The following is a 24,607-nucleotide window of genomic DNA, read 5'->3' on the forward strand; positions in this document are numbered from 1 at the left end:
ATCTTCTGTGTTGCATTTTTTACAATGAAAAGTCTGCTGTTATGTCAGTTCCTCTACACGTGTCTTTTTATCTAGTTGCCCTTAAGATTTTTTCTTTACTATTCCTTTTAAGAAGTTTGATGATGATGTCCCTTGTGTGGTTGTTTTCATATTTCCTGTGCTTGAGTTCCTTGAAATTCTTAGATCTGTGAGTTTATAGTTTTTATCACATTTAGGAATAATGGCTGAAAAAATTTTCTAATATTTTTTTCTGCCCTTTCTCCTAAGGACTTTAGTTGTTCACATGAAATTATCCTTCTGCTCAGTAATGCTCTGTTAATTCTTTTCTATTGTTTTCCATCTGTTTCATTTTGGATAAGTTTCTGTTGGTGTATTTTTAAATTCATTAATCTACTGCAGTGTCTAAGCTGCCTTTAATCCCATCCAGTGTATTTTTTTCATTTCAAAGATTGTCATTTTTTAATCTCTAGAATTTTGTTTTAGGTCTTTAAAAAATTTCCATGTCTTTACTTAACATGTTCAGTCTTTCCTTTTAGTTCCTTGAACATATGGAATACAATTATAACTTTTAATATTCTTATCTGCTTATTCTATCATCTCTTTCATTTCTGGGTTGGTTTTGATGGCTTTTTCTTATAGGATGGGTCATATTTTCTTTCTGCTTTATATGTCTGGTAATTTTACCTTATGGGGTACTGGATATTTTTATATTCCTATGTACTTGAGCTTTATTGTGGGGTATGATTAAGTTACTTGAACCAGTTTGATCTTTTTGGATTTGGGTTTTAAGCTTTGTTAGGCAGGACTAGAGCCGCATTTAGTCTAAGGCAGGTTTTTCCCTACTACTAAGGCAAAGAGGGAATTGTCAGGAGATGGCCTTTGGACTTGAACTGCAACATTAACTTCCCTGGGTCTCCAGCCTGCCAGCCTACCCTTTGGATGTGCCACCCTTAATAAATCTATAATTTCATGAACCAATTCTTTGAAAAAATAATCTCTCGCTCCCTTTCCCTCTCTCCCTCCCTTTCCGTTTCCCTCTCACTCACTCCCCGCCCCCACACATACAGCCTTTTGGTTTTCTTTCTCTGGAGAACTCTGACTAGATGTGTATTGCGAGAGTGAGAGTGGCTGTTGTAAATAAGGAGATCAGGAGAAGCCTCTGATAGGTGACATTTGAGCAGAAGCCTGAGGGAAGCAAGACAGGGAACCTTGTAGATATGTGGGGAAAAGAGGGACAGTTGTCAATTTTGAAAGTAGTTCTTATTTACAGCTAGTATTATATATTCTATCAGATTTGTATAGAAAATGCTAATAAATTAAACTGAAAGAAAAACCCTCCACTGCTTGGCTCCTGGCTCCTTTCTAGTATAGAAGTGGTTTTCCTTCGACATAATAGAAACTGCCTACTTTTCCCAGCTTTCTTTAAAAGAACTTTTCTTAGAAGAGCTTGCCTCCTAGACTCCACACTAGTGTGTCTCAACGGTAAATGAAAGTATATCCAGTGAAAGTATATCTGCTGTTTCTTTGCATTCATTCCCTGAAGGAAAGATAAATAGCAAGTGAACTAACTTTACATTCTGGTATACAGTGACTTCTGTTATTGACCACCCTGTTTAGTCCCTTTAGACACTGTTTTGAACATATAATTGATATAGTTTTTAAGCTGCTTGATTGTAATTGAGGATAAAGAAATCTCAGTATGGTGGTCCTCATCTGCAGAAGGAGTGTGGCATTCTTGACCTCTTTGGGGATGAGGTAGTTAGTCAGTGTAGGGTCCCAGAAACCCTGTTCTATTGAGTTACCAGCCCCGCTATGATTTATGACTCCTAGGAGCAGGGGAAAGTGGCTTCCTATAGTCACATAAAGAATGTCTGAGGGTGGGGGTGGCTCAGGTGGTTGGAGCACCAAGCTCCTGACGCCGAGGTCACCAATTTGATTCCCACATGGGCCAGTGAGCTGCGCCCTCTACAGCTAAGATTGTGAACAATGGCTCTCCCTGGAGCTGGGCTGCCATGAGCAGCCAGAGGTCTGTGTGGGCCTCTGTGTGCTGCCAGGAGTGGCCAGTGGCCGGCATGAGTGGCCGGCAGGGGGCGAGAGCTGCCGTGAGCTGCTATGAGCGGCCAAAGGGTGACCAACTGCCTCACCTGGGGGAGAGCGCAAGGCTCATAATGCCAGCATGGACCAGGAAGCTGTGTCCTACACAACTAGACTGAGAAACAACAGCGTGAACCAGAGTAGGGGGGGAGGCGGAACAAGGGGGGAGAAAAAAAAAAGAATGTCTGAGAGGGGGGCCTTTTTTTCTTCTGTACTGTCTTGTGAATGCATTCCTAAGTGGAAATAAAATGCTTTGTTGATATTGATCAGCCTCCTCCTGGCCCATTACTAGCAGGGAGATAATGAGAGCTTTAAACATCTGCCTCCGTACCCCTGTAGAACATTTTCAGTATGCTGTGTGGACAGATGAAAGCTCTGATGTTAGCAATGACCGTTCTCTGTTTAACTGTCATTACATAGACAGGTTTTCTACTTTCAGGCAATCTTAAATATTTTATTAGGTTTATTGGTACAGAAAAACATTTTATCAGATTTATTATACAGAAAATGCCAGTAAATCAACTAGGACTACAAAAGACAAGTGAAGCTTTTTATTTATCTAGTGATTTGTCTTGATAACAACATGATAAGATGAGCCCTGTAAAAGCCTTTTCCTGCTGTGCTTGCTTCATGTCCCTAATTCAGAGCGTGTCCTATCCAAATGAGCATCGCTATTGTAACTGGGTCTCTGATTGCCTGCATGTTTTTCTGTAGTCTCTCCTTTGGGCCCTCATCTTCCCATTATTTGACCATTTGTGGCTGATTTTCATCTACATGTTTAGGTGATGATATTTGAACTGGCTTCGCACGTGAAGTCATTTCTCAGCGAGCATAACAAGCCCCCTCCCAAGTCTTTTCATGAAGAAATGCTGAAAAGGCGGGCTCAGGAGGAGCAACAGAGGCTGTTAGAGGCCAAGCGGAAAGAGGAGCAAGAGGTGAGACCCTGGTCACCCACCCCAGGTGACCATCGCGGAGGACTGCGAGCTTCCATAGGTTGTAACTGTGTCTCTGCCTATACACATTTTTTTATCTTTATTTATGTTTTGCTTAGCATTGGAATCAAGAACTGTGGATTCATGTGACAGGACTGGCACTAAGAGGACCTGAGAGATTCTACCAGTTGTTCCCTCCCAACAAACATCAATGTTGCCCCTAAGGCCCTTAGTGCAGGTCTTTCAATTAAAAAAAGAAAGAAAAAAGAAGTCAGTTTAACCAATCTTCTTGTGTTCTTTCTGCACGTGTATAGCTATGCAGGAATTCACCGAGTTTTAGAGGCTGTTTTCTTCTTCCCTCTGTGGGGCCAGTATTGCATGTCCAAATAAGTAGCAAAAGGCAGAGACTGAACTATTTTTATGTTCACTAACCATCTGTATTTTCTTTATTTGCATAAGGATATACACTCCTGTGTTATTTTTAAAATCCTTTAATCAAAGTCAATATACACATCTCAATTTCATTCTCAATTTTTAAGTTGGTGAGGTGTTCTGGTTTTCATCCTATAGATGTTACTATTTCTTGTAGTTACTTCTAGGATTTTGTTTCTCCTGCTTTTCCTTTTTTTTTCCTGTTTCATTTTGTTCATCCTGTGCTTATGTTAATACTGTCTCTTTGTGGATCCCATTCACTTTCTTACTGTTTAGCTCCTATTTAATTGTGTAGCCTAGTTATCATTTAAAATTTAAAGCTTCTTATAGTCATTGTTTTTTAGGGAGGCACATTTTTATTAGAAGATAGTGAATATTTAGCTAAAAATCTTGTTTTGGTGTACTGCTGTAACTACCTATATAAGTTCTAGGTATGCTTTTTCATTTTGTTTTATTGCTGTTACAGTTTGTGGTGAGTCTCTTAATGGTTTTGATATTATAATCTGACAATTTAAGAGACTCATAAAAACACATTATTTCTTCCCTACCTACATTCAGATCCAATTGAGCAATAGATACGTGAGGCAATTGGATTGGGATCAAAATACCACTTTTAATACTGAGAAAGCTGATTGGAGAACGCAGCTGACAGCCTGTGGCGTGTGTGGGGGTGGTGGCTGTGCCACTGTGGGTTCAGGCACTGAGGGCAACTCAACCCAACTGCCCCACGTCGGCCCCACACCTCATAGCAGAGAACAGGCCCAAGTGCATGCTCTCCGCAGATAAGCAGACAGCAAAGAGATGGGACTAGGTCAAGTGTGGGGAGAAGTGACAAGCCAACAGGACTGCTGTGGTGAAAGTCTCTCCACGTGGAAACATGAAGAGGGGGGTAAGTGCCCCCTCCCCACACAGCCTTGATACCTTTTTAAATGGGAATGCCTATTGCGTAAGAACTCTTGATAAAACGGATATAACCACAGTTTGTACTAAGATTCTATATATTCAGGTCTATTAGGAAAGGAGGGCTTGAATTTCTTGCTTTTTCATTTTTTTTTTCAAATCACAAGAGTTTTTGTGATTTCAGAATTTATATGTTGCAAAGGTTTCAGAGACTGGCATTTGATGGCAATGTGATTTTTTTCAGCAACGTGAAATCCTTCATGAGATTCAGAAAAGGAAAGAAGAAATAAAAGAAGAGAAAAAAAGGAAAGAAATGGCTAAGCAGGTACTCTATCAATTCTACCATACTGAAATAGTTTACACTTTACGAAACATAAAATCTCCTTACTGCTATTAATGATCTTTTCCTCTCCTGTTTTACTATCAGTAGTAAAGCTTAAAGCGAAGCACTAAAAGGATCCCCAAACAGGAAGCAAAGTTGAGAATTGTATGTTATCTGTAGATGACTTAGGCTTATGTAACTACAGTCATTTATCAAATGAGTCGAAGGAGAGAAGAAATGGAAACTTCGATAATTAACCCAGACTGGAATTCTTTTTTTTTTTTTTTTTTAATTTTATTGGGTGTTTTCCAGGACCCATCAGCTCCAAGTCAAGTCATTGTCCTTCAGTCTAGTTGTGGAGGGCGCAGCCACCATCCCATGTGGGAATTGAACCCGGCAACCTTGTTGTTAAGAGCATGCGCTCTAACCAACTGAGCCATCGGCCACCCACCAGCAGCTCAGTGGCAGCTCAGCTCAAGTGGTTGTCCTCAATCTAGTTGTGGAGGGCGCAGCTCACTGTCCTATGTGGGAATCGAACCAGCAACCTTTTTAAGAGCACACACTCTAACCAACTGAGCTACCCGGCCACCCCTGGAATTCTTAACACTTGCAAAATAAAGCAATTTATTCCTACTGAATAGTGAATATAAACCATATAGATCTGTTTTGATATTTCATTCAGTGATGGAAAAGAAGGATTCAACAGAGCAGGTTTAAAAAGCAGTGGTGAAAAAGGATAATGTCCTTTTTCCTATATTTTTCCTGACTCCGGCTTCATCCAAAAGCCAGTTAATACATGTTTGGAGAAATCCAGAGAAAATATCACTCATTCTCTTTTATAGAATTATAAAATTATAGAATTATAGCATTTAACCTAAAGGAAATGATGAGGTGTAGTGGGAGGGCAGCACTGAGGTATAAGTAAGCAGCACCTGGCTTAAAGCTTTGCCTTTTGACTGCCTCCCTCTTTGACCTTTGGGTGACACCCTCTGTGACTCCTTTTCCTCATGCCTTAAAATGGGACTGATGATGCCTTCCTTTATGTCTCATGTAATTATTCCCACAGATAAATTCACTGCCCTCTGAATGTATAAAGCTGTGTACAAAATGTAAGATGATATTCCTGTTTCCACCAACATTCCTGTCTTAGGTCTGATCCGCCTTCCTGTCAGCCACTCCTCTCTCTCTCTCTCTCTCTCTCTCTCTCTCTCTCTCTCTCTCTCTCTCTCTCTCTTTCTTGCTCTCTTAATTGGGGAAAGAGAACAGGACTTTATTGGGGAACAGTGTGTACTTCCGGAACTTTTCCAAGTCAAGTTGTTTGCCTTTCAATCTTAGTTGTGGAGGGCACAGCTCAGCCCCAGGTCTAGTTGCCGTTGTTAGTTGCAGCGGGGTGCAACCCACCCTCCCTTGCGAGAGTCAAGGAGTCGAACCATCAACCTTTGATTGAGAGGCCGCGCTCCAACCAACTGAACCATCTGGCCATCTGGGAGCTGAGCAGCAGCTTACTGACTTCATTCTAATTGTGGAGGGCGTAGCTCGCTGGCCCATGTGGGAATTGAACTGGCAGCCCCGTTGCCTAGAGCTCGCACTCTAACCAACTGAACCACCTGTCCGCCCCTCTGCTCTCTCTTTGAACGCCTCCTTCTTTCTTTCTCTCCTCTCGCTCTTCTTTCTAACTTTTCATGCATATTCCAAGATTCTAGTATTTTCATTTATAAATACACATTCTCTTGAAAGTGTAACCTGGCCTTCAGTTCTTGAACCAGTACATATTTGGGCATTAAATTTTTAAAAGCAAGTTCAACTTTATTACACTTGAAAGCATTCAGCTTAAATAAAATGTGCACTCTCTATTGAATTCATAATTATATACCATGATTGTCTTGCATTTATGACTGACGCTTAAAGTAGGTTTTACTTTTCCTTTTTCTAGGAACGTTTAGAAATAGCTAGTTTATCAAACCAAGATGATAACTCTAGGAAGGACCCGGGAGGACACAGAACATCTGCCATTCTACGTGGAGGCTCTCCCGACTTTGTAGGAAATGGTAAACATCGGACCAACTCCTCTGGAAGGTCTAGGTAAGTTCCTGAGATTTCTGATCTGAAAGAATGAAACATGTAGAAGGAATACAAGGTCTGACAATTAAGTTTGTGAATTTGTTGCAACGATGTTGCTAACCTTTTCTGATATCAGAGGGATTATTCATTATGAATTTGTACCAACTGGACAAACAATTAACCAAGTTTACTATTTGGAAGTGCTGAAAAGACTGAGTGAAAAAGTTAGACCACCTGAACTTTTCGCCAACAATTCATGGCTCTTGCATCACGACAATGCACCAGCTCACACAGCACTGTCTGTGAGGGAGTTTTCAGCCAGTAAACAAATAACTGTATTGGAACACCCTCCCTACTCACCTGATTTGGCCCCCAATGACTTCTTTCTTTACCCGAAGATAAAGGAAATATTGAAAGGAAGACATTTTGATGACATTCAGGACATCAAGGCTAATACAACAACAGCTCTGATGGTCATTCCAGAAAGAGTCCCAAAATTGCTCTGAAGGGTGGACTATGCACTGGCATCGGTGCATAGCTTCCCAAGGGGAGTACTTCAAACGTGACCATAGTGACATTCAGCAATGAGGTATGTAGCACTTTTTCTAGGATGAGTTCGCAAACTTAATTTTCAGACCTCGTGAAACAACTTATAGTGAAATCTGATGGATTTTCAGGTAGGGAGACACACACATTTTTTACTGTTGAAACAGAATGGATGACTATGCCATGAACCAAAATAAAAGAACCAAAGGGAAAAGTTAGAGAGTGGGTAGGCGGGAGGTGGCAGTTTTATTGACATTACAGTAGTATGAGGAGTAAACAGAAGGGCAGAAGTGGAGACAGCAAGTGTAGAAGTTTGAAAACGAAGAACAAGAGGGTGCAGGGTGCAAGACTGAGTGGGTCCCAGAAGAGATGGGAGAGATGGATAGACTGAGGGGAAAGAACTAATCTAGAGGGACAGATTGAACATCAGGAGAGAGGGACAGGATCCCAGAGGAGACTAGGGAATGGAACTCGGGACAGGGTAGCTGACCCTTCTTAGATTCTGGGAAAGAGAAAGAATGCTACAGATTCAGGTAACTTTGTAGGTTGGACCATGGAAAATGTGGGCTTCACTCCTCATTGCTTCATGTTCTCAGTGAAAGGAGAAATCAAGATCATTCTAAGAGTGAGGGGGCTGCTTTCTAGAGATCTGTCCATGTGTCCCATCAAAGCATTTCTTACAAGTGTTCAATCCTGACCATCAGGAGCTCTCTCCCTGGCCTCTTCCCTGCAGCCCCCGCCTCCCGATTGATTCTTGAATTTTGCATTATAATCTAGCTGTCCAGCTGTTGCTCCCCACTCAGAAAAAAGGTAGGAAAGGGAAGGATGGGAGGAGGAGTTGGGCTTTGACTGTTTTGGAGAAGTCATGAGAGGGAATGGGGCAGAAAGTATCAACCTATCGACCAAAGACAAAGCAAGAGAATGGATAAGCATTCAGTGGTTTGGGGGCCCAAGTGGAGACCAGAAATTTGTAGAGCTCCAACACCTCCTGTTTTTCAGCTTTCTCCAGATGTACACATGCATGGAAATGAAGGGATTATGGCATCAGTGTGGCACTGAGCTAAATCACTGCTGTGGAACTGCTGTGATGATGGAAATGTTCCATATCAATGCTGTCCGATATGGTAGCCACTGGCTACTTGTTGCTATTGAGTACTTAAATGTGGCTACGATGGTTAAAGAACTGAATTTTAATTAATTTAAATTTCGGTAGCCGCATGTGGCTAGTGGCTACCATATTGGACAGCACAGCTCTAGAGTTAGGGGTCTGTAGAGTTCAAGTGGAGAAGACCGAAGACCTCTGTGGGGAGTGAGCAAGTTGAATAACTTTCCTATTAGCAACTTCAACTCAATTCCCAGTAAAGACAGATGTTAGACGGTAAATGGACTAGTAAAGAAGAGGAAATGTAGGGGCAAGAATTTCCTGCGTTAATCTTAAGTTGAAAAGAAAATCATTGTCCAAATTTATTTTTAAGGCAAGAGCGTCAGTATTCTCTACATAGTGGTGAAGATTCTCCTGGCTCTTGTGAAATCCTGTATTTCTCTATCGGTAATCCTGATCAGCTTATGGTGTACAAAGGAAAGTGTATTGGTGAGTAAACTAGCTAAATTCATTTAAATTATTCTAACAATAAAAGTTAATCATGAAGTTACAGGGTAGAGTAGACACTTGTGTCATCTGGCCCAGCACAGTCCAAGGAAGACTGTTAAGTCGTCCTTAATACAATGTTTCCCCAAAAATAAGACCTAGCCAGACAATCAGCTCTAATGCGTCTTTTGGAGCAAAAATTAATATAGGACTGGTATATTATATTATATTATATTATATTATATTTATTATATTATATATTATGTTATATTATATATTATGGCCGGTTTTATATTATGTAACACCCAGTCTTATTTTACTATAAGACCGAGTCTTATATTAATTTTGCTCCAAAAGACGCATTAGAGCTGATTGTCCAGCTAGGTCTTATTTTCAGGGAAACACAGTAGTTGGTCACTCTAGTTCCCATTACTAATGACCAGAATGAGAATTCACTCAAGGTTTCCCCTTCTGTAAGGTGGAAATTAAAACCTAGGGTCTTGGAAATAGTGTTAGAAAGATAATTTAAAGTTTGTCACCATTATAATTAATCGAGCTTTTTGAAGCCAAAATGGTTGAAATATTATGAATCAGTAGAATTTTTTATCGTGTGCATCTATTACTCATAAAGTAGATATAACAAAATGAGTTCTAATTCCTGTGATCTTTAATGACCAAGGCCCATTTTCTTAAGTTGATTTCCATCTGCTAAGCATTTTCCTGCTTAGCATGTTGTCCATGACTAGGAAAACCACTTTATTATTCTTTGTGCCTTGTTTAGAAGTTTTGTCTATTGATGGCTATTTGCAGTAAAGCAGTTCAGCAATTTGGGATTTGAATTATTTATATTAAAATCTGGGTTGCAGTATCTATTCCTTTGCCTTAAACATATGTCATCTTTTATCTACCGTACAGATAAAGCCACTAATTGGTTTAGGGATCACTTGCATATAATAAATTCGACAATTAAGTTTAATTTTTCAATCCCATGGGTATTTTTATCAGAGCTAACCGGTAGCCAGATTACCCAAGTCGAAATCGAGTTTGCTTTCTTTCAGAGTCTTTTTCCCTTCCTCTTTAAGGAGATGCAAATAAGCAAGGGAACTCCCTGGCAGCAGGTGGAGGGAGAAGAAGCCAAATATCTGACTAGTTTATGAACTGGATACTCAACCTTGGCTGCCTGAAAGCAGCCTAGACCTTGCAGGATTCTGCACGTATGCAGGGCTTGCCCTCTTCAGACAAAGCAACCATTGGGCAGGTTCAAGACTTTGGTAGAGATGACTAGCTTTGGTCTTTAGACTATCTGTGACTCACAGGCATTTCAGTCTCATGAACTGGCAGCATAAAACTCACTACTTTTAATAATCTGGGGAGATCAGGAAGGGAAATTAACTGCTTGTTACCTTAACTAGGTCTCTTATTCTCCTCAGTATTCATTAGATAGATTCACCTTAGTTAAGACCCTCATCAGGAGACACATTGGCAATCTGAAAGTTTTTTATTAGACAACTATGTAAATTTTTTATTTTGTTTTCTCACAACGGGTCTAGTTTTAAAATGTCCTAATTTTCTATGAAATGTTTTTATAAAGGATCACCTAATGAACATTTGTTTTGCTGTTTAAAATCATTTGAACTACAGAGAATTGAGAGCTTCCTCATGGATAAAGCACTAAAGAGACTATAAATGATGATTGTTCGCACATAATAGAGTATCAGTTAGACTTCTTTTGGTAACATGTTTTCCTTTAGCCTCACTGCAGTATGTTATTTTGTCCCTTTTATTATCCCCATCACCAAAAAGAGACAGGTAGAGGATGGCAATAATAAAATTATAATACCAGAAAACAACCCCGAAAGTAACCAGGAATTAAGAAATACCCACCTAGTCCCAATTGGGAAGAAATATTGCAAGACACTGCACTGTATAATGCGCAAATTTAACTAAGATTTATGTAAATAATATCATACTTTATCCCATAAACGTAATATCTTGTGTTTCTAATGTGTACTGCTTAGATCCCACATTGGTTGACAAATTTTAAAATGTCAGTTTTTTCGTAGGCTAAGAACATCAGGTGTTATTTATGTGTAGCATAACAGATCATTTTAACTAAATTTTCTTAAATTGTAAGCATTTCTGTGAAGTAAAAACTGTTTCTCAGATAAAAAGTCTCAGTGAGCTAGTTCAGCCACATTTCTCCAAAGTATATTTGCTAAGACCACTATGTCCTATGTCTTATATGTCTTATATTCTTCTTTTTTTAGATTTTATTGGGGAAGGGGAACAGGACTTTAATGGGGAACAGTGTGTACTTCCAGGCCTTTTTTTTTCCAAGTCAAGTTGTTGTCCTTTCAGTCTTAGTTGCGGAGGGCGCAGCTCAGCTCCAGGTCCAGTTGCCCTTGCTAGTTGCAGGGGGCGCAGCCCACCATCCCTTGTGGGAGGTCGAACCGGCAACCTTGTGGTTGAGAGGACACACTCCAACCAACTGAGCCATCTGGGAGCTCAACGGCAGCTCAGCTCAAGGTGCCGTGTTCAATCTTAGTTGCCAGGGGCGCTGCCCACCATCCCTTGCGGGATTCGAGGAGTCAAACTGGCAACCTTGTGGTTGAGAGGATGTGCTCCAACCAACTGAGCCATCCGGGAGGCAGCTCGGACACAGCTCGGAAGGTGCTGTGTTCAATCTTAGTTGCAGGGGACGGAGCCCACCATCCCTTGCAGGACTCGAGGAGTTTAACCAGCAACCTTGTGGTTGAGAGCCCACTGGCCCATGTGGGAATCAAACCGGCAGCCTTTGGAGTTAGGAGCACGGAGCTCCAACCACCTGAGCCACCGGGCCGGCCCTACTTTTCATTTTTTAAATGGAAAAATTATTATCAGTTTCTTTGAAAATTTTTTTTCTTTGTGAAGACAATGCAGCATCATGGAAAACTGTTATTTATATACTAAGAGAAAAAGAATGCTATATATCCATGATTCTCCATTGGGAGTGATTTTGTTCCCTAGGGAACATTTGGAGACATTTTTAGTGGTTGAGACCAGAGTGGGGGTGCTACTGGCATCTAAGGGGTAGAGAGTAGGGATGCTGCTAACATCTTGCAGTGCGCAAGACCGCTCCTTTCAACAAAGAATTTTCTGGTCCAAAATTTCAATTGTGTCAAGGGTGAGAAACCCTGTTACATAATGATTTGGTGCATTAGGGGGGAAAAAGAATAAAGGAAACTAGAAGAGAAATAAAATGGTGAAATTGTGGGTGGTGTTTTTCTCCATTTCCAATATTTTGGTAATTTTCTATTATAATCTTTAATGAAAATACAGACTTTTATGTACAGCACAGGAAAGATAGCCAATAATATCGTAATAACTTTGAATGGTGGCAGACGGTTACTAGACTTATTGTGGTGATCACATCACACGGTATAGAAATGCCACTATGTTGTACACCTGAAACTAATATAATACTATGTGTCAATTGTACTTTGATACAAAATTTCAAAGAAAGAAATACAGACTTTTATAAGAAAATTTTGGTGTTACAGAAATTTAGTTCTAGGTAGAAGTGAAAACCATACACCTATCACTAAATAAACATGTCTTTTTCTAGCTTCAGAGTAAACTGTCATTTGCTGTTCCTTCCCTCGAAACTATTAGCCAGTTTGTATTTACTGAGCATATTCAAATTTTGTGTTTAGAAAACCACTGATGTTTTCAAATTTCCAAATTCCTAAAATCGGTTTTTACTGTGCACGCCAGTCTACATTGATGGAGTAATCTCGGTGGAGTGTTCCTATTTCCAGATTCCTTCTGTCACTCTCGTGGGTGTTTAGCTGTGTGAGAGAGGGTACCCTATTGCACCCATAGCACAGTCATCAGAGGTGAACTATGGAAGGGACATTGTGAATACTGGCTACTAGAAAGAAACGTTGGTCTGATACTAAGATTTCATTGTTGATTCTTGTCCCTTTATAGTCATTAATATTTTAGGGCTCAGGGTATATTGTTAAATATTAAAAATTGGTTACAAAAGAGCATGTATTCCAAGAAATCATATTTTTTACAAGCACATGGTATCCACTGTTGAACGAATTAATATATACATCCCCTCTTTTTTTATCCCCCCAGAAAATGTACTAGTGAGATTTAATACATTTTCTTTTAATGTGCAGGCAGTGATGAGCAGCTTGGAAAATTAGTTTACAATGCTTTGGAAACAGCCACTGGCAACTTTGTCTTGTTGTATGAGTGGGTCCTTCAGTGGCAGAAAAAAATGGGCCGATTCCTTACCAGTCAAGAGAAAGAGAAGATTGATAAGTACAAAAAGCAGGTAGGCATCCAAGATGGCTCCCTAAGCGAAAGGCTTAATCACTAAACAAAACAGTTCTGCATTTGATTGGCTAGTAAAGGTAATCCAGAATGGTAAAGATGTGTTTAACCAGAAGGGATGGCTGGGGACCAGCTCTTCACCAGAGTTTCCTCAGCCCCTTGCTGCTGCTTTCAGAACTTTCACAACATGATCCAAACTTTTGCAGCTGCTTTCTTAACCTCCTTTCTCAGTCTTTATGATAGCATTAATAGCCATCTCTCCAACTAGAATTACATAGTATTTCATAATCACATGGTTTTTACAATCTTTTGAAATATTGCTTCAAAACTGAATTCTAGAGGACTGGAGAATTTTAGAGTTAATTTATAACACCGAGTTTAAGGAGAACATTTAATATTGAGTATTGTAGCGTTACATAAGAAAATGGTTACAAAACAGTAGGTAAAACTTTGTGTTTAGAAATACGTGTGTATTTTTGATAGAAGAAAAACTGTAAGTAAATACACCAAAATCATAACAGTTGTCTTTGGGTGGTGACCACCTGGCTAATTTGTGGGGGAGGGTTCTTTTGTATTAGTACTTATTAAAATTTTGACAGTGAATTTTTATATTCAGAAAAGTTAATTTTAAAATTATTTTTTCTGGTGGCCCTATCACAAAAGAAATTTTAAAAGCTCTTCACTAAGTTTATAGTATTTGAACACTAGGTTTTGAGATCAAAGAAGTTGAGGATTAACTAAATTTTTTCCATCTTTATGAACTTTACATTGATCATACGGTTTAAGGGGGAATTCAGTTCAGGGCATATTCCTTCTTCTCTCCTTTGAAAGTACGTTTTCTATTAAATATTTCACTTTTGAGGTGAAACATTAGTTAATGCTGATCCACCCAATATTATCTTACTGTTTTTAGTTGGTGTTTTTGTTTGGTTTTGTTTTTCCTTATCAGATTCAAGGGGCAGAAGCAGAATTCAACTCACTGGTAAAATTGAGCCATCCCAATGTGGTGCGCTACTTTGCAATGAATCTCAAAGAGCAAGACGACTCCATCATGGTGCACATTTTAGTGGAGCACTTTAATGGGGTCTCCCTTGCTGCACACCTGAGCCACTCAGGCCCCATCCCCGTGCATCAGCTTCGACAGTATGCATCTCAGCTCTTGTCTGGCCTTGACTATTTGCACAGCAATTCTGTGGTGCACAAAGTTCTGAGCATAGCAAATGTCTTGGTGGACGCAGAGGGCACCATCAAGATTACAGATTACAGCATTTCTAAACGCCTAGCAGACGTTTGCAAGGAGGATGTGTTTGAGCAAACCCGCGTCCGTTTTAGTGACAGTGCCCTACCATATAAAACGGGGAAGAAAGGGGATGTTTGGCATCTTGGCCTCCTGCTGCTCTCCCTCAGCCAAGGACAAGAATACGCAGAGTACCCTGTGACCATCCCTAGTGACTTACCAGCTGACTTCCAAGATTTCCTAAAGAAGTAAGTAGCACTGAGATTCCCTCTAATTGCACTTTACTCCTGTCCTTTTGATTGTGCTTGACTGTTAAACCATCTAAGTGATGTTTATAAGCTGAAAAGTGGCAACAGGATTAGAGATAATTCTTTGTTCTCCCAATCCTTTCCCAGCCACATATGTTCTGTTTTCTTGCTTATGTTTCTTGTGCCCTTAACTCCCACATTTGCCTAAATTCACTTGGGCTTAATAATATAATAGATTTTCAAGCTACTTTTTGGGGACCACCTGGTATACTCTAGGAAGTCAATGGAGATGGCTACGTGGAGAAATGCCCCAGGTGTTCCAATGGGAGACCCTTTCTGTCTGCCTTTGCTGTTAGTTCCTAAGGGGTCAAAGACAGGCTTCCTATTTAGAATGTTAGTTCCTAAGGGGTCAAAGACAGGCTTCCTATTTAGAAATCAGCTTCCGGAGTGGAATTATGCCCCCAGTTCTTAACCATTCTTCATTAGCAATGTCTCATTCAGCCAAGTTGTAGAATGCAAATGATTTTCTTGCTCTAGCCAAAGGATTTTCCACACCTATAAATTACAGGTGCACATTTCATTACAGAGCCAAATTTTACCCACTTTGAGAGAATCTGCTGAGAGGTTTTCCTTGGGCCTAAAGTCTTTGTGCGTGTCCTTCGATTTAGTATTTTCAAGTTTAGCCCTGCCTCTATTTTCAGTCCAAGCCAGACCTAGGTTCTCTGTTTCTCTGTTAAATGTGAAATAAGATCCCTCCAGTTAGGGTTTTTCTAGATACTCCCCTAGTCCAACTTCTCAGCAGAAGTTGACCTGGACTGGTTTCTTCCCTAACAATCTGTCTTGTTTCTTACCTTATTTCTTTTCCCAATCATTTGTTTTAATTCATTTGATTTACTCCCTACATTTCTTTTCTTTTACTCTTCACATTTCTTTTCCTAGTCCCATCTATCCCACTTCCCATTTGACTTAATCCATATTGTTATTTCCTGTCACTCATTGTCTTACCCATCACAAACAATGAAAGTATAGCAACATCTCATTTATAGTTACATTTTTGCTTATTGGTGAACATCCATTGGAGAAAGGTTTTGTTTCAAATCAGTCTCTGTGATGGGGAAGAGCCCAAACTCTGGAGCCAGACGGCTGGGTTCACATCCCACCTCTACCCTTCACTGGCTGAATGACTTCCACTGCCTCCCCTGAATTTCCTCCCTGTAAAATAGGGGTAATAGCACCGGCCACCTCAGGAGGTGGTTGTGAGGATTAAATGAGCTCACACCTGTAAAGTGCTTCCAGTGGTGCCTAGGACGTGGTGGTGCTGAGTCAGGGTTTGTTACCTCCATCCTGGGTAGTGGGAACTGTGGACTTAATATGTAACTTTCCAGGCATTCATCCCTTTTGGTTTAAAGCTGGACCTAGCATTTGCCTCTGCTATTTATGGCTATTATAATGCCAAAATTATTGGCTCAGAGAATTTCGTCTTTTTAACTGAAATCTTGGTGGCTATAAAAATCTCTTGAAGTTATAATTCATTCTAGGTAAGCTTTATTATTTCCTTGATCCAGATTTATTGTGATATCAATCACATTACTGTCACAGTTGAGGTAGAGTTTATAATATACTTCAGAAACCCCACAGGACACATATAGGGGTGTTCATTGCTGCATTTTTGGTACAAGTGAAAAGTTGGAAATAATCTAAATGTCCAACAGTAGGAGAATGTGTAAAATTCTGGTAAATTCAAAAAGATCTTTAAGTACAAGCTTAGAAAGATCTCTAAGACACATGGTGTGATATTGTAATTTATAGTAAATATACCTATATTTGGTCTTTGTCCCTATTTCCTGCACAGAGCTCCCAGAATTTCCTTGAGAGCAGTGAAGGTATCTTGTTATGGTAATGATGTGATTTTTTGGAACTACCTGAGGATTGGGGTTGATTGCCAGGAGAACCAACCACGTGATTGGAGGGTTGGCCCTTTCAGTCCCACCCCCCTCACCTCTGGGGAGGGGAAAGGGACTGGAGGTTGAATACATCACCAGTGGCCAATGATAAAATCAATCATGCCTGTGTAATGAAGCCTCCATAAAAACCCACAAGGACAAGGTTCGGAGAGCTTCCAAGTTGGTGAACACGTGGAGGTACAGGGACAGGGACGTGCCTAGAGAGGACGTGGAAGCTCTGCCTTCCCACAGATCTTGCTCTATGCCTCTTCTATCGGACTGTTCCTGAGTTATGTCTTTTCGTAATAAACCAGTAATCTAGTAAGGAAAATGTTTCTAAGTTCTCTGAACCTCTCTGGCAAATAAACCCAGGGAGGAGGTCATTGGAATCTCTGGTCTATAGCTGAAAGGTCAGAGCTCAGGTAACTAACTTGGGCTTGCTTATTGGCATCTGAAGTGGGGGTGGGGGGCAGTCTTGTAAAGGTGAACCCTTAACCTATGGGATCTGATGCTATGTCCAGTTTAATAGTGTCAGAATTAGATATCCAGCTAATGTCAGAGAATTGCTTCTTGGGTTTGGACACCACCTTCCACGGTGGAATTGGGTGCAGAATTTTTTACATGGTCAAATGAAAAAAGCAAGTTGTAGAATAATAGGTACAGGATGATGTCTTTTTTTTTTTTTTTTTAAATCAGTGTTCACAAAACCAAACTGTATCTTTTGTTTGTATGGTTGTCAAAGACTTTATCATTATCAGTAATGTTTTAATAGTACTTGCAAGGAGAAGTTATATTTTGCTCGTATAATTATTAATAAAAATTGATTTTAAATTTAGGGAACTACAGTATCTCATACAAATGCTTTTATTACCATCTTTTCTTCCCCTTTCAAAATATAAAGTTAGGAGTGCTTCATTTTTTTAGTGCTGACATAGTGCTTCATGATAGTTGCTGTCACCACTTCATAGGTATAGATTTTAAGTCCAGAATTCAGAACGATGGTTGATTCTTTTAAATACATTGTTTATAATCGGAGTCAAGTGCTACCAAGTGGTGCTATGTGGGTCATTTGTTATGAAAATCAAAGAGCTTAGATAAGTTAGAACAGTTGTTCTCTGACTTTATCTTGGATTGAAACCACCTGGAGAGTTTGTTAAGGCACAGATTACTGCCCAAATCCCCAGAGTTGCTGTTTTGCTAGGCCTGGGATGGAATAGAATTTGTATTTCTAATAAATTCCCATGCTACTGGTCAGGGACCCCACTTTGAGAACCACTGGGTTAAAAGTATGGCTTGTTTTCATTCATTAAAAAATGAAAATAAACAGTTAAGAGGTTCAAGGAATGAGAATTAAAAGATAGTAGTATATGATAAATGTGGGACTTTAAAAAAGTAGGTCTTAATTGTTACCAACTTCATACTGTAATGAACAGGCTTTATCTAAAGTTTATTGTATTGGGCCTCAACCCTGCTCAGCTATTTTATTTGCTTTTTTGGGGAGGGTGGGGGGAAGCTTTATGGTTGGTCTCCGGAAAGGCTTGATTTACCATGGCAAGACATTAAACTATTAAGGGAGTGAAAATTTATAGCATACTTGTGCAATCCAGGTGGTTTAAAAATTGTTCCATGAGGCTAAGTCTTTCTGCCTCTGGAAACTATAGTATTACCCCCCTTCTCTGAGGGGATACGTTCCAAGACCCCCAGTGGATGCCTGAAACCACAGGTAGTACTGAACCCTACATAGACTATGTTGTTTTTTTCCTATACATACATACCTATGATAGTTTAATGTATAAATGAGGCACAGTAAGAGGTTAACAGTAACTAATAATAAAATGGAACAATTATAACAATATACTGTAATAAAAGTTATGTGAATGTTGTCTCTCTTTACCTCTCTCTCAAAATATCTTATTGTACTGTACTTACCTTTCTTCTTGTGATGATGTGAGATGATACAATTTCCCACGTGCTGAGATGAAGTGAGGTAAATGACGCAGGCACTGTGAGTTAGCAGTAGGCTACTATTGACCTTGTATATAGTAGGCTATTATTAAGTAAAATAAGGGTTACTTGAACACAAGCACTGTAACACCAATAACAGCCTATCCGATAACCGGCTACTAAGTGATTAGCAGGCAGGTAGTGCACCTGCTGGACAAAGGGATGACTCAGAGCGAAACGACGGGAGATTTCATCATGTTGCTTAGAACAGCGCACAATTTAAAACTTAAGAATTGTTTCTGTAATTTTCCATTTAATATTTTCAGACCATGGTTGACTATGGGTAACTGAAACCGTGGAAAGTGAAACCGTGGATAAGGGGAGGCTACTGCGTACTTGTTTTTGATTCTCCCTTCATACCCAGCCTGGTACTCGGCATATAAATTCTTTCTTCCCTCTTACTGAGGTGTGTTTGCCTGGATGACAAAGAAAGATGGAGTCCTCAGCAGCTATTGAAACACAGCTTTATAAATCCTCAGCCAAAAATGCCTTTACTGGAACAAAGTCCTGAAGGTGAGTCTTTTACCATTCTTTTTTAAATTCACTTCTTGACATAAATTATTTTGAAAGTATACATAAACCTAAAACTGGAAAGGACTCTATGGATCATTTATTTTACCTATTTTATGCTGAACTGTACATAAATCCATTCACTTAATGGGTAGTATATGCATGGAATTGTTTTGCCATCCCGGTTTTTCTAGTCTTTACTGATGGGAGTATACATTGGTGTAGGCCCTTTTAGTGTTTAGTAACCTTTCTTGTCATGTCACCCTTATTACCACGTAACTGGATTTCCCTGCTGCTTCTAAAGTAGAAGTTTAAGGGACCTCGGTAGAGATTGGTATGGATCAGGAGACCTGGGCTTGGGTTCTGGCTCTATTGTGCAGTCATTTCCTTGCTCTCTGTCTCAGTTACCTCCACCTGTAAACTTGGGCGAATTGTATATTTCAACCTACTTTAAGGAGGACAAAGTGAGGAAAGTATTAAAGGGTCTGCCAGGTAAGAGGCACTTTTCAAACTACTGGTTGGGGCCCCTTCTTCTAGCGCTTGAATCACTGTTGTACATTGCAGCTCTTCCTGTATTTCCGATGCCTCATTTGTCTCTTGTCTTTTGTTTTATCTCAGATTCTGGAGGACGAGATTACATTGAGACCGTTATTCCTAGCAACCAGTTACCCAGTGCTGCATTCTTCAGTGAGACAGAGAGACAGTTTTCCCGCTATTTCATTGAGTTTGAAGAATTACAGCTTCTTGGCAAAGGAGCTTTTGGAGCTGTCATCAAGGTGTGATACATAGTTGTCCCCAGTTCCTTTTAGAGCTCCTACTCTGTTCCATTTCTTCAGATGTATGGACTTGGCTTCTGTTTTGAGAGGGGGAGGGAAGTGAATTCGACCATTTGAAACTATGATGACCTTCATGAAGTTAAAGGGTTTGAAGTTACACTAGACACTAAGAGTGCATCGTTCCTCTTCCTTGCTTGATGCATTGACATGAAAACCGTGTGATTATAACAGCCCTGCAAGTAGAGTCAAGACCTTTACACTAAGAACATTTTTGTGTCCTTTGGTTTAGAAAGAAAACTCTTTTTCTCTCATTTGCTTTCAGAGTTGCTGTAGATAAAAGGGCTGCAAGGTTAGAACTAAAAGATGGAATTCCAACTGGGAAATGGCCCTAGATGGTCTTAATGGCTTTTATTTTCCAGTTTTTATTGAGATGGAAAATTTGTGATACATTATTAAGGTATGCTCTTGTTAGGTCTGCCTTTCTTTATTCTGGTCTATTTGGGTGACTTTTATTATTATCTGCCCCTTTAGAAAGAGATTTCAGCTATTTTAATATAATTTAAGTATTTTGTTTGAATTTAGGAGACCCAGACTAATATTAAATCCATATAAAATATGTCATCTTGCCCATAAGAAGTAGCCCACCATCAATAAGGCCTATGTCTGTTTAGGATTCTGAGAGTATTATTTGGAAGCATGACTAGTATTACTGTGGAAGGACTTTTACACCCCCCCAGAAAAAGATTGGTTTTCTGCAGTAATCAGGCAGAAAGACCATCGTAAGCAAGTTTTACAAAGGGATGTTATAATATGGGAAATTTTTCACCTTTCTTCTTGAAAGAATACACATTACAGTTAGGGGATTAAATAGATCTGCTGTGGACAGACGGGGACCCTGATTGGCTCATCACAGTTACCTTGGGGAGGCGTGAAGGATGGAAGTGTGCTATTCGTCCTTTAGCTTAGACTGTCGTTTTGATCAAGTCCTTTCACTTCTTTATATTTTAATTATTTTTATTATTTTTTAATTTATTTATACTTTAGATTCTTGAATGCAAAACATTATCAAACTTAATTTCTTTACAAGTACTTAAAAATGATTAATAAGCTCATATAACAAAAACATCTCAGTAATGTAAGCCTTCGAGTTTTTCCTAAGGTTTCTGCCTCTGAGAACCCTACAGCCCTCACACCCCACCTCTATTTCCAGGTTAGGTTAGGGCGTTCTTCTCATTGTGTGGCATTTTCTTAGGAGTTGGGCCATAACTGTTTATGCACCTTTCCATTTGAATAAATGAATTCCTAGGAGTCTCCACCCCCCAGTCGGTGATTTATAGCATAAATGATGTGTGTATGGAGACATGAGATTGAAAGGCAACGTTAAGACTTCCTACTGTTTTCCACTCTACTAATGTAACAAGAAAAGAACTGTCATTTTTTTGGAGTATATTTCATATTTCATCTTGTGTGCCAGATGGCTTACAAACCTTTCCTTCAATCTCATGACATTCTTATGAAATACGTGTTATCCTCACTTTGCATATGAGGGAACTGAGGCTCAGAGAAGTTATGTGATTTGCTGAAAGTTACATGCATGCTAAAAGCAGCATTCAGACCCACATCAGTTTTACTCGAAAGCATGTGTTCTTTCCACTACTTCCACACAAAAAAGGTTACCTGAAACTCCATTTTATAGCATTCCTTTCTCATTCCTAGAAGTAGTTTTTTAGTACTTTAGTACTAAAAAAGTATTTTTTAGTACTTTTTAGTCCAGTTGAAACCTGAGCCAAACAAAAGAATGATGTTCTCTTATCTTTTGTTTTCAACTAGTTTTCTCTCTCTGCCCATGGCCACGTTGTTGCTCCCTTGACCTGCACGGGTGGGACTGGAATGTTCTGATGAATGAAATTTTATAAAAGTTACTTCAGTCAACTGAATTGCATAGTGCAACTGCCCAGCATAAGGATGGCTGGAGACTTGCCTTTGAAACTTTTTCTTATATTTGTAGTTTATTGTGCTCTTAATGATACCGTTCTAGTTTCAGTACATGTCATGAATTGTAAGTCTTCAGTCTTCGTAACAAATCAGTGGGCAAGAGTTGTGTTAATACTGAACACCTTTCTCTGTGAGGCCTTCATACAGGCCTTTACCCATCACATGTCATTTAATCCTTACAGTCACCCTTTGAGGTAAGAAAGGTGGTATAGATTCCATTTTACAGATGAGAAAATTGAGTCTCAAGGAAATTAATTAGTCCAAGTTCACACAGCTTTATAAGTTGAGAATTATAATTTTCATTTAAGTCTTAAAATATTTGGAGTTTAGTGCCTTTAAGTGTAAAAAAAAGGCAGAGGAACTAAAATCATTTGAAACCGTACATTGATTTTAGAAAATAACTATTTTTAAAACAAGGTTAAGAAAACAATAAGATTTACTTAGAAATTTAGGTAGCAGATGTGATATTGGAAAAGCAGGGATGTAATGGTTAATAAAACTAATGATTAAAACGGAAATTGTCTTCCCCAGGATCTCTTAGCAAGCTAAATACATCTAGTTTGGAGTGAGATGTTTTCTAAGTTGTTGTTAGTCAAGACTTTCCTCAGCATAACAGTTTCCAAACATGTGGATCTCGACTGTAGTTGTTGGTTTTCCCTCAGAATTCCAGGTTCTCCTTGCGAGGGGAATGGTGAGGGAACGTGTGACGGTCCAGATGCCAGGCCTCAAGGTTATGAGCTGCTGACAGTACCGGCTCCTTTCCCCTTCCGCACTGCAGGTGCAGAACAAGCTGGACGGCTGCTGCTATGCGGTGAAGCGCATCCCCATCAACCCAGCCAGCAGGCACTTCCGCAGGATCAAGGGCGAGGTGACACTGCTGTCGCGCCTGCACCATGAGAACATTGTGCGCTACTACAACGCCTGGATTGAGAGGCACGAGCGGCCGGCTGGCCAGGGCACGCCACGCTCTGGCACTGGGCGCCAGGCCCAGGATGGGCGAGCCTTGCCCCAGCTGCCGGTGGGCGACAGCGACACGGACGGCCCCGACAGCGTGGAGGCCGCCGCCCCGCCGCCCATCCTCACGGGCTCGGTGGAATGGAGCACGTCCGGGGAGCGCTCTGCCAGCGCCCGCTTCTCTGCCGCAAGCCCGGGCTCCAGCAGCGATGAGGAGGATGACGAAGATGAGCACGACGGTGTCTTCTCACAGTCCTTCCTGTAAGAGCACACAGCGCTCACAGCAGCCTGCCTTGGGGTCCCGCTGCTGGAGACAAGCCCCTGATCTAATTCTCACAAGCCCACCCAGGAAAGGGGTTCAGATAGAAATGCAATCCTGTTTGCCATGTCAAAAATACACAACAAAATATGAAACCCACTTTTACAGAGTAACCACATGCAATCCGAAGGGGTTTTTCCCACTGCCTTCAAAAGATCTCCAAAATCCAAGCCCTGGAGAAAGATAAAAATAGAAATTTTTTCCAATACCTTATCTTAACACATTGAACAGAATTTTTGTTTAAAGGTCATTCCTTTAGATAAGGGCTTCCAACTCTTTGGAACATTGAAGAACTAATTTGGAGTCTTGATATAGTGCCAACTGCAGTTCCAGAAAAGGTTACCAAACCAATAATTATGATCCTAACCTATAGTTATGCATCTCAGAATCTACCCCAGTCATTTAATTTTATGATTTTATTTCATTGTATCCAGGTGGATGCAGTTTATCATAACTCTTAACTATTAAATTTTTTTAGGAAAGTTATTCAGGCCAATTTTTATTTAAACCAAGAGTTCCGTGTTTCACATATTAGGAGAACACAAAGCAGCACAGGATTGTGGACAGATTCATGCCTACACGGTCATGGTACAGTGTCTCTAGCCTCTTTGCTTTCTAGTCATGAACAAATGTTGATTTTCAAAATTTTAACAGGGATTTTGGTTTCCTTAGTATTTCTCTATTTCTCTTTTAAGACCTGCTTCAGATTCTGAAAGTGACATCATCTTTGACAATGAAGATGAGAACAGTAAAAGCCAGAATCAGGTATATATATAAATAGAAATTATACCATTTTATTCATCATGGGATGGGTATGTAAGACACTAATATTTGATGATATAAACCTCAGGTCGAATAGTAAAGCATTAATCTGATATGCAAATATAGAAATCTTCCATTTAAAAACATAATTATTTAAAATATATGCTACTCACATTTATTTATAGGCCTTAATTTACCCACATAATAGAACATGCCTGCTTTTAGAAAAGAGGAGTAAAACCACATAATAGAACATGCCTGCTTTTAGAAAAGAGGAGTAAAATGATAGCTTATATTTATATATATATATATATATATACATATTTATATATATATATACATATATATATACATATACATACATATATATATATATATACATATTTAATAAAAACCATTTCCTAAAGGATTTGGGGAAATTTTATGTTTGGGGACGTGGATTCAATGCAAATTCATTGAGTGACTAAACAGCCTAATTGTGGAGTCAAGTAGGTCTCTCTCTCACACATCAGTTAATCTTGATTCCTTATTTTCATAATCCATCCCTTAGGTCAGTGTTTTACCGTGTGACCCATGATCCAATAACAGGATATGAAATCTATTTCAATGGTCACAACCATCTTTCTTTTATTCTCAATGCTGTACAAAAGAGTAGAGAATA

General features: G+C 39.7%; 1 protein-coding gene across 3 annotated transcripts in view; it reads left to right on the forward strand.

Moving 5' to 3' along the window:
• Positions 1–24,607, forward strand: part of EIF2AK4 (eukaryotic translation initiation factor 2 alpha kinase 4) — an 87,326-nt gene that overhangs the window by 16,761 nt on the left and 45,958 nt on the right. For all 3 annotated transcript variants that reach the window (XR_013993324.1, XM_081048150.1, XM_081048151.1), the window contains exons 4-13: positions 2,877–3,029; positions 4,603–4,683; positions 6,614–6,762; positions 8,763–8,878; positions 13,042–13,199; positions 14,148–14,683; positions 19,037–19,143; positions 19,759–19,916; positions 22,690–23,126; positions 23,880–23,949. Coding sequence is in view for 2 of the 3 variants with exons in the window: in XM_081048150.1 (XP_080904276.1) it covers positions 2,877–3,029; positions 4,603–4,683; positions 6,614–6,762; positions 8,763–8,878; positions 13,042–13,199; positions 14,148–14,683; positions 19,037–19,143; positions 19,759–19,916; positions 22,690–23,126; positions 23,880–23,949 (1,965 nt within the window). In the remaining variant the exon portion in view is untranslated. The remainder of the gene's footprint in view (positions 1–2,876; positions 3,030–4,602; positions 4,684–6,613; positions 6,763–8,762; positions 8,879–13,041; positions 13,200–14,147; positions 14,684–19,036; positions 19,144–19,758; positions 19,917–22,689; positions 23,127–23,879; positions 23,950–24,607) is intronic.

This window comes from Rhinolophus hipposideros (assembly GCF_964194185.1).
Source record: "Rhinolophus hipposideros genome assembly, chromosome: 5".
Taxonomy (NCBI): domain Eukaryota; kingdom Metazoa; phylum Chordata; class Mammalia; order Chiroptera; family Rhinolophidae; genus Rhinolophus; species Rhinolophus hipposideros.